The sequence below is a fragment of the Anastrepha obliqua genome, chromosome 3, assembly GCF_027943255.1.
Source record: "Anastrepha obliqua isolate idAnaObli1 chromosome 3, idAnaObli1_1.0, whole genome shotgun sequence".
Taxonomy (NCBI): Eukaryota; Metazoa; Arthropoda; class Insecta; order Diptera; family Tephritidae; genus Anastrepha; species Anastrepha obliqua.
Genome location: NC_072894.1, coordinates 46925305 through 46936385, shown reverse-complemented (window position 1 = coordinate 46936385; position 11081 = coordinate 46925305). Strand labels below are relative to the sequence as shown.

At 36.0% G+C, this 11081-nt stretch overlaps 1 protein-coding gene across 1 annotated transcript in view; it reads left to right on the top strand.

The window, feature by feature from the left end:
* LOC129240668 (dynein axonemal heavy chain 3-like) overlaps positions 1-11081 on the top strand; it is a 319983-nt gene that overhangs the window by 101955 nt on the left and 206947 nt on the right. Inside the window, exon 31 of the mRNA XM_054876599.1 lies at positions 7746-7939. Within this exon, the coding sequence (XP_054732574.1) occupies positions 7746-7939 (194 nt within the window). The remainder of the gene's footprint in view (positions 1-7745; positions 7940-11081) is intronic.

Sequence of the window (11081 nt, the reverse complement as noted above, 5' to 3'; positions counted from 1 at the left end):
GGCTAACAAGCAATGGAGCGGCAAGTCAAAGAGGATATTAAAAAAAAAATAGTATGCTTCATATAAGAAATAGCTCGCACGCGTAAGAGTTATAAATAAATGTTTTTGGGAACTAAGATGGCAAACGAATTGATTAAGATTAGCCGTAAACTATTCACTTATAATGTAATATCAATTTCGAAAGTATATTTGAATTAATTCGACTTTCTAAATTTATTAATACAAGTTTTTTATTTAATTGTTTTTTTATTTAAATGTATTTATTCAATTCGGGTAGTCACATAATTAAGAAAATAAATAAATGATTGGCGCGTACACTTCTGTTATGTGTTTGGCCGAGTTTCTCCTCCTTTTTGTGGCGTTGCTCCACAAATGGTTGTAATTTTTTTATTTATTGTATAAGTTTTCTAGATATCCGGAAAACGAGCAATACAAGTAGCTTCATACTCGCTCGAATTTGTTCATTGCTCAACTACTCAAATGTTTGCTTGAAATTTTTGAGCTTTTGAGGAGCTAAATAATAATTTTTAATTTTAAATGGCAGCATTTCTCTAGATTTCCAAGGGTGTTAGTACTCTGTACGAGTATGAATAATTTGTAAAACTTAAAATAAGTGCTGAAGAGAAAGTCTTAATATTCAAAACAAGCATGGTTCAAATATATAAAAAAAACCGTTATGCTGGATCTCAACTCGAAAATTTTCGAGTAATAAGCATCAAACGGGTGTGTTCATATGCCGAACTGCTCGAAAATGTGTGAAGAACACCAAGAGCATGGTGAAAAAAATTCAGAAAGTGTGGCCAATAACAGAGGGTTACCAGCTCTCAGCCGCCGAAGAAGAAATCGGACTCCGGCGAGCCCGAAAAAATAGTTGGTACAACGAGGAATGTCATGCTGCCGCAGAAAGAAAGGATGCCACCTATAGAGCCACGCTGGCGATCGAGCGCAACGCGAGCCATGTGGGATCGCTACGGAGAGCTAAAAAAGGAAGAGAGGCGTATTATCCGAAAGAAGAAATGAGAGGCCGAAATACGTGAGTGCGAGGAGCTTGAGATGCTGGCCAGCAGGAAAAACGCCCGAAAATTCTACCAGAAAGTTCGGCAGCTTACAGAAGGTTTTAAGCCAGGGGCGTTTTCCTGTATGAAAAAAGACGGCGATCTGGTGACTGACATCCAGAGCATACTTAAATTATGGAGGGAACACTTCTCGAACCTGTTAAACAGTGATAGCTGTGCATGGCACAGAGAATATGAAGATCCCGATATACCAATCGTCGACGACGGAATTGTCGTTTCGCTTACATTACGAGGTGAGAATAGCGATAACACGGCTAAAGAACAACAACGCCGACGGACTGCCGGCTGAGCTATTCAAACATGGCGGCGAGGAGCTGGTAAGGTGCATGCATCCGCTTCTATGCAAAATATGGTCGGATAAAAGCATGCCTACCGATTGGAATTTAAGTGTGCTCTGCTCAATCCATAAGAAGGGCGAGCCTGCAATCTGTGCCAATTACCGCGAGATTAGTATTCTAAATATCGCCTATATGGTTCTAGCGAGCGTATTGTGTGAAAGGCTGAAGCCCACCGTCAACCAACTGATTGGACCTTATCAGTGTGGCCTTAGACCTGGAAAGTCTACCATCGACCAAATATTCACAATACGCCAAATCTTGGAAAAAACTCATGAAAAGAGAATCGACACACACCATCATTTCGTTGATTTCAAAACTGCATTCGACAGTACGAAGAGGAGTTATCTGTAGGACGCGATGTCTGAAAGTTTCAGACAGGGTGACTTGCTGTCGTGAGACTTCTTTAACCTGATGTTGGAGAGCATCATACGAGCCGCAGAACTTAATCGCTCAGGCACAATATTTTATAAGAGCGTACAATTGCTGGCGTATGCCGATAATATTGACATCATCGGCCTTAACAATCGCGCTGGTACTTTTGCCTTTGGCGTGCATCCATCTAATCTTTTATAAACACTAAATCCGCTCAGTCCTTTGTTGGATATGTATATCACACCATGACTGAAAGTTTGCCAATTTTCACTGTGGGTATAGTATTCCGCCCTTCTAGTGCTTTAAATGGCTGTATCCACACTCTATTGGATCCATCATTGTAATACAGCATGATTTTAGTCTCATCGCAGAATATCACATCATCCCGTAGCTATCTGCCTCTAGCGAAAGGTAACCGCTTTTCAATGTGCTGGGCAGAGGGCTAAAGGCTTCTTTCGAGAAACCCGTGAAGTATAATTATGCTTTTGCAAAATTTGGTGGACTTTTTATGCGAAACTTCGACTCTAAACTCACCAACAAGGTTTTTTTCGAAATCTGAGGGTTTGCGGCTACTTTTCTCAACAAAACACCTTTGGCGCGATCAGATACATATATTCCGTGGTCTTCCACTTGCACATTTTTGCTCCAAACTATTTTCATTTTTTGGACGATTATGTTATAAAAGGTCTGTCGAGTTGAATAAAACATTTCTGATAATTGTCGCACAATTTTCCTATTGTGTGATTATAATTAACCGACTGAGTCACCTCAAATGGTGTCAGTTTTCTAGGTATTTTTGTCTCACTCTTAAGACCACTTTATGATTGATTGATGACTGGCGCGTGTGCAACAACTCAGCGAGGTAACGGTATATAAAATCATCTTAGCAAACGATGCCGAAAATAGATATGTATGTAAAGCACTTTCTTGACAGCTGAGAGAAGCATTTGTTTTGTTTTTGTATTTTTATTTTTGCTTGCTTTTGTTAGTTCAAAATTTTACCTTCACGAGGTTTGTAAGTTAATGAAATAAATTTGAAAGGCGGAGATGGTTTTAGTTAAAGAAATGCAAATGACTTGAATGCTTTGGTATGTCAAAATATTTTTCATATTTTTATTATTTTATTATTTGTTTCCGTGCAATATTTTTTATAAATTATAGCCACTTTTTCTCAAAGGTTTAATATGGGTTGTATAATCTTTATCGCAGAATACTAAATAACACTTAGATTAAATGTTCTAAAGAATCAAAGTTCACTGAAAGCTTTGATTTTTTATTATTTTCGTACCAACAAAAGTTTATTTTGGTAAGCAATTAACTTCAACCCAAGTCCAACGATCATATTGAATATTTTGGCGCCGTTGCACTCAAATCCATAAAACAAAACAAAAACTACGAAAAATTTCACACCCAATGCTGCAACAAATTAAAAGGAAAAAATTGTAAACAAAACTGCTGGCATGATATTAAATGTATTATAATAGAAACTGGAAGGAAATACTGTCTAAAACATACAAAAGCAGCCCGGCAAATTTCACACAAGCAAAAACGTACAATCTTCCGAAGAGTAAAAGAATGACTAAAAGACAGAAAAATCCCAGGAAAATTAAAACAACAATAAAAAATAAAAATAAAGCAAAATAAAATAAAGCAAATTTCAATTATCAAAACTAAATGGTTCAAAAGTATTCGATACACTTGCATAAAAATTGCAATAGAGGGAAGAGAAAGGCATAAATATAAAAATACTAAATATGTATGTATATACATAACCGAAGCTAACTGCAATTGCTAGGGCGAGGAATATGCAAAGGTGAAATCAACTACCAAATATTTGGTTAACTCACAAAACAAGAGTACTTTGGATATGAATAAAAGCAAGCGTTCAAATATAGTTTAATGTACACTGTCGGATGTTATAATAGCATCAGTGCAATCCATTTTTTCGAATGGAAAAAAAATTTGCTATATTCGTCAACGTGCTATATTCGTCAACGTAATTTTCATCAAGAACGACGCAAATATTCCCGCGCCGCTCTAACATTTTAGTACCTACCACTTTTGTAGAACGATTTATCTTTTGCCAGCAAATAGGTTTCAGAATCAACGATGACTTCTTCATCTGAGCGAAATTTCGTACCGGTAAGCATGGGAGCATGCATTTTTGAAAAAAATTAAAGGTTCGTCAATCTTAGCCCAATAACTCACGAACTTATGAATGGAATATCACTAAATTTTAACAGCTTTCTTCTTAAAGTTAATACTAACTGAAGAAGAGGTGATTGCATTAAAATGAGTGCCATCTATGTGTTAGACCCGGGATTTTTCAGCCTACGATGCATTGAATAAAATAAGCAAAATAGGCCGGGTATTGCCCGGAGGAAAGAGGCAGATTAATGAAAAATTAAAGAAAATAAGGAAGAACGATGGACGCAGAATTAATAAATAGGTATTCATAGAAAAAGTGTTTAATGCTTTTCATAACGTACCAAAAGCTGGAAAAAAATGTACAATTCTGGGAAAGGAAACAAAAAAATCATGCGTTAAAGCAAAATGAATTTTTTTTTTCATCAAATAGCTAAAGCTCAGTGCAGCAGTGGAGTACCGTTGTTCAGTTTAGAGAACAAAACAAAAAGGTTTCAATTTACAAGAAAATATCTCACCATATGCTTGGATCTGCCGGAAGACAAAATATTCGGCGGCCCACAAGTACACCATTTGATTCTAGATATACGAAAAAAAGTAAAGGACGTTCGGAAATCAGTAATGGTGTAAGGATGACTTTGGGAGGAAAGAGTAAAGTCTAATATTTTAGATAAAAGATAAAATGTATGCTGTGGAAACAGAGAATGTTAATGCATTAATTAATGTATGTATGTATTAATTAATTAATGTATGTATTAATTAATTAATGCATTAACATTCTCGGGTGGAAATGTGTAGAGTGAGAATATTGGATCCGAATATGCTTGCCTATGCATAAACACCTCCAATACGAGAGTTTATACAAGATAAGTTTATACAAGACAAGCGTTCATCAAAAGAATTGGTTCAAAAAAGAAAAAGTGAATGTTTTAGAATGACCGTCGCAGCTTCTTGACTTAAACCCATTTGATCATCTTTAGACAGAACTGAAAAATACATGTAATTGAAAGGCCCGAATAGCCCGAAAGGCCACAAATAGGGAAGAAATTTGAAACCAAGTTCAAAAGTGTTGGTACCTTATTTCTTCGGATAAGAGTAGAAATTTAGTAAATTCGCTTCGAAGACGTGAAGAAGTCACAAAAGAAGCAGGAGGTGCTTCGAAATACTAAAAAAATTCTCCATATGTAATCATATTTATTTTCAACACTAATTTATAGTGGCAAGACTTTTTGCTTCTATTTCCTTTTCTAGGGAAGGCTTCTTAAACTCGACGGAATTTTATCATGCTGTAGAATATTTGAAAAAGACGCTTTTATTTTTTTAATTTGCGTTAATAGTTAAATGTTCAAACCAGGCACAAAATATCCGCAGTCAAAAAAAGAATGTCAAAAATTACTTGAAAATATTTGCTACTATTATATTTTCTACCAGTGTATGTGTGTATGTAGACATGTATGCATTTCTGCAGCATGCTCAAATGTTGCGCATACATATGTATAGTATGTATGTATGTATGTACGATGTACGCGCTTCATTTCAGTATTAATGTTAGTGGCCCAAATTGTTACTCTGGAACGGTAACTTACGTTTTGGAAAAGAGAAAACTTACCTAAAATTCCTTAAATTGGTTTGCTGGTTACGACATGAGGAATTTCCAAATTGCTTGTTCGCAGTTCTGTAGTGCAATTCACTAACTTTAAACGATTCGAAAAATGTTATTTGCCGTTGCTGTAACAGTTGGTGCAATAAGAGAATCATGCAAAGAATAATTGATTAAAAATTTACCGTATAACCAAATGTGTTCAAAAAATATCGCGAATTTTTTATTTTTTTTTTTTTAAATTATTTATTTATTTATATTATTTGAAGGGGACAAAATAGATATTAAATTTTGTCCCCTTCAAAGTAATCTCCATGAGACACTTGTGCCAACGTCTTTTCCAATCTTCGAAGCACTTCAAAGAATAATTTTTTTTATCTTGTTCAGCTCCTCCTTCGATGCCGTCTTTCTCGTCAATCGTATCTCGTCAATTGTAGCGTAGCTTCGTCCTTTCATAGGCCTCTTCAGTTTCGGGAACAAGAAAAAGTCACAGGGGGCCAGATCTTGGGGAATACGGTGGCTGTGGTATCATTGGAGTGTTGTGTTCGGTCAAAAAGTCGCGCACAAGCAACGATGTGTGAGCAGGGGCTTTATCGAGATGCAGGAGCCAATTTTTGTTACTCCATAAATTTTCTGGCGGATTGCTTCGCGCAAATTACGCATAACTTTCAGGTAATATTCTTTATTGACCGTTTTACACTGGGGCAAGCACTCTTGATGCACAAGGCCCTTGCAACCGAAGAACACGGTAAGCAAAACTTTTACATTCGACCGAACTTGGCACGCTTTTTTCGGTCTTGGTTCGTGCGACAGCTTCCATTGAGATGATTGAGCTTTGGTTTCCACATCATAACCATAAACCCACGATTCGTCACCAGTTATGACCCTTTGGAGCAAATTTGGGTCGTCGCGGACAGAGTCCAACATCTCAATAGCAATGTTCATGCAATGCTGCTTTTGGTCGAAATTGAGCAGTTTTGGTACGAATTTTGCGGCGATTCGTCTTATACCCAAATCATTGAAAAAAATTGAATGGCACGAGCCAATCGATATGTCTAGGTCTTCAGCAACTTATCTAACGGTGATTCGACGATTGGCCAATACCATTTCCTTCACTTCATCAATTTTTTCGTCAGTTGTTGAAGTGCTCGGGCGTCCGGCATTCGGAATGCATCCGCGCACTTAATTTCGTTTTTCACACAAAATTTGATATAGGTTCTTTGATCCATCTTTTTGAATAGGTAAAAATCGAAGACTAGTCGAAACACGTGCAAGCAAAGCAGCTGTCAACAATTAACTGAACATTCAAAATGGCCGAACTCGTAAGCATGAGTACCAAAATATCGCTACAAAAAAATCGAAATTCGAATATACGTAACCTGCGAAAATTCAAAATTCGCGACACTATTTGAACACACCTCGTATAAGAACATATATATGTATGTATGTAAATACATCTGTCGCATTTTTTCGGCACGAATTTTTTCTGTACTGCGTCTTATCAAATTTAGAGTTGCCGATATTTTTCCATATTTGGCTATTGTATTATTTGCATTTCGTCCAGTCGGAATTTTTGTATCCCTGTTTTAAGTCCTATCATGTCCTAGGTTTATTGCCTAGGTTTTTAAAAACTGTCTGGATTATGTCTTGCCGGGATATTTCAAGTCGGAATTATGGAGTGCTCCCATGTTGTTATGCGATTATATTATTTCAGGGTCCATTCTTGAGTTGATGATATTGTCATACAATCGTAGTTTCTGCTTGTCTGCATAGCTGTAAGTGTATAAATATGTATGTATGTATATGTATAAATATTTTGTTGACGTAGCTCAATGCATTTACATGCTGCTAGGCCAATATGCGTGAATTTGCTTATTTTGCCTCACGCTCTTTGCACAGCTTTCAATTTGCTATAAGTGCATTTCCATACGCCATATTTGCCTGTAGACATGGAAGCATATGCGTTGCTAAACTCTTGCACCAACTCTAATACGTCTCAATAATCGTAGTTGTTTTCTTCCGTGCCTTTTATCTCCTTACTTAAGTTTGTTTGTGCATTGTATGTGTTTATATGTAGTTGCCATGTATGTACATTTATGTTTGTATACATATATTGCCATTTTCATTGTTATTTTTTAGCATCCTTCCTTTGACTAACTCTTTGTTTTGTCGGTATGCATTGTTTTTTCATGTTGTTTTCCCTCTTTTTTTCAGGGCTTAGCACAATCTGGCGCCTGGGCTTGTTTCGATGAGTTCAATCGTATTGAATTAGAAGTGCTATCAGTGGTGGCGCAACAAATTCTAACCATTCAACGAGCCATTGGCCGGAAGGTGGTTAAATTTTTCTTTGAGGACACATTACTGCGTTTGGATCCCACATGTTCCATATTCATAACAATGAATCCTGGGTAAGTGCTGACAAAAATATATGTACATATATACACACACATATTCACATACCCTGCAGGGAAAAGCCAAAGTTGCAAGCCACATTCTTGCGCAGATACCGGTATTTAATAGAAGGAATCATATTAGCTTGCCATTTACAATAATAATACCAATAGTCACAGTTTTTCTAGAACTATGTAGCTCATTTTTGTAAGGAAATTTAAGGCTCGTCTTTAGACTCATTAAAATGCATCGTAATGAAAGCATCATGTATAAGTGGATGCTGATGAATATACATATGTACCAATTGAAAAAAAAAACTTGGATACAAGTCTATCAAATAATTAATTATTTTCATGAAAATTGTTCATTTTATACGTAGTTTCGCATGACAAGTCAATAAGATTAGAGAAAGTAAGACTAATATTGTTACAATAGCTCAGTTTAAGCGTTAAAACGACAAAACAAATAATTATGACACACCTACATACCTTTCAATGTAATATTCATCATTTTTTAAACGACTTAGGAAGTTTTTTGCAAGCACTGTAATCAATTTTATATTCTGCCTATTCGCGAAAAAATTCTCGCAGCAAGTGAATACATAAAATACGTGAATCCAATATTTAACTACAATAGTATTAATTTCATTAACTAAAAAATATATTCAATTAGCATTAACTTATTTCTAAAATGAGTATCTACCTTAACTTTTGTTTCTTTATTCGTTTTCTAAAGAATTTGTTTGTTTGTTTTTGTAGGACTTACTTTAGTGTAAGCATAGAAAATTGATTTAATAGAGAAGGTTCATGTTAAATATCAAATGCTAACAAAACGCGGCTACAATTTGTCAATGTTAATTACCCGCCTCACAACACAGCTCATATGAATATCTTCATACAAGAATTCAAGTGTAAATATGTAGACAAATTATTGAATTCCTTGCTAACAAAAGCAAAGAAATAATTCTCATCTAAACGGTATGCGTTTACGTATGTACATATGTATATACATATATCATATGAATTTTGGGGCAATGTACATAGATTTTTCTATTCTGAGCTCCCAGCAAAACAAAGCTTATTAGTGTACACAGATGTAGGTATTACAAGTATGAGCATAAAATTGCACTCTTTATTCCTCTACATGCGTATGTCGTTCAACGCTAAAATTCTAAGTCTTGCGACAAGTAACAAGAACAAGAAACATTTTTTGGAGCAGTCGTAGCGGCTATGATTATTGTAGTCGCAACGGCACTGAACAGTCAAAATATTGTATAACACAAAGAAAACAAATTCATTCATTAGTTCTCTGCTCATATTTCTAGCTGCAAAGTAACCTATGATCAGAAAGTACGGGGAATGTTTAAATAAAACAAAACTGAGTTAAATTTCAGTCAAATGTATTTTATCTAATTACTTCAAAATATGACCCGTCTAAAAGAATACACATGTGCCAACGATTAACCCAGTGCTCCATGCACCCCTGGTACGCTGATCTCCTCTATCGACTGAAATCTTCTTCCACGAAGTGGTAACTTCAACTTGGCAAAAAAAAAAAATCGCACGGGACCATGTCAGGTGAATACGGTGCTTGCACGATGTTTTTTTCTTGGTGTTTGGTAAAATAATCCAGCACGGTTTGGGCTCAGTGCGATGGTGCGTTATCATCATCCAAAATTTAAGAATTGTTTGCCCACATTTTCGGCTGTTTGCGACGTACAGGATCTCTCAAACGCCCCAAAACGGATAAATAGTATTCTTTATTGACTGTCTGGCCCGATGGAAGATACTCAAGGTACACTACGCCTTGGCAATCGAAGAAAATAGTCAACATCACCTTCACTTTACTTTTTGATCACAGGGTACTTTCTTTCATAAACATAACGCATTCGACGCGCTCGAGCTGTCCATATGTCAATTTTCCTCAGCGAGATAAAAATTCTATATCTAATATACTTGTAAGATTGAAGAAATCAATGACATCTAAATATTTGAAAATAGTCAATATTGGAATATTTCTTGTAGAATTATTTGCCAATATTCGCGGCTTCGTATATACGAATTGTGTTCAAAAAGTATCGCGAATTTTAAGTTTTTTCAAAAATTATTTATTTATTCATTAATGTATATATATAGTATAAATTTTATCCCCTTCAAAGTAATCCCCATGAGATATTATGCATTTGCGCCTACGTTTTTACCAGTCTCCGAAGCACTTCAAAAAGTCATTTTTTTATCTTGTTCAGCTCCTCTTTCGATGCTGGGTTTATCTCGTCAATCGTAGCGTAGCATCATCCTTTTATGGGCCTCTTCAATTTCGGGAACAAGAAAAAGGCACAGGGGGCCAGATCTGGGGAATTCAAAGGAAGGTCTACTTTGAAACAATACAACCCAATGAAGCCTATAAAAAGAGGAATTAAAATTTGGGAAAGATGTGATTCCATAACTGCGTACAGCTATGATATTGATATTTATTCTGGGAAGAAACAGGTTCAAGCAGAGGGAACTCTTGGAGAACGAGTTGTAAAAAAATTGTGTGCAACAATATCGAATCCAATGGCAGTAATTTGCTGTGATCGGTTTTTTACTACCGTACATTTAGCACAATCTTTGGAGTTTGGTTTAGTAGGCACCATTATGAAGAATAGGAAGCTATTACCAAGTACTGATGGACCAAAAATGAAAAGGGGTGCCTACGTCTTCAAATTTAACAATAAAGGGTGTTTGGTCTGTAAATGGCAAGACACCAAAGAAGTTTTACTGATCAGCAATTGCCATACTTATAAGATGACAACCGTACAAAGAACCAATAGACAAGGAGAGAAATTAGATGTTCCATGCCCAGAAGCTATAGCATTTTATAAAAAATATATGGGCGGAGTAGACCTTTCAGATCAATTTTCATCTCTCTACGATCCAAATAGAAAATCTGGGAAATGGTGGAAAAGAGTTTTTCAAAAGCTTCTTATGGTTTGCGTTTCTAATTCTTGGATCATTTTTGAAAAAACTCGGCATACAAAGGTTCCATTGATTTCCTTTCTCGTAGAATTATCAGAACAGCTTTTGGCATACGCAAAAGTTAAACGTGGTAGTACAAGCGGCCGGCCCTCTCACCGATCAAAATTTTTATCCGGAGTTGGAGAGCATCTTCCAATAGAGG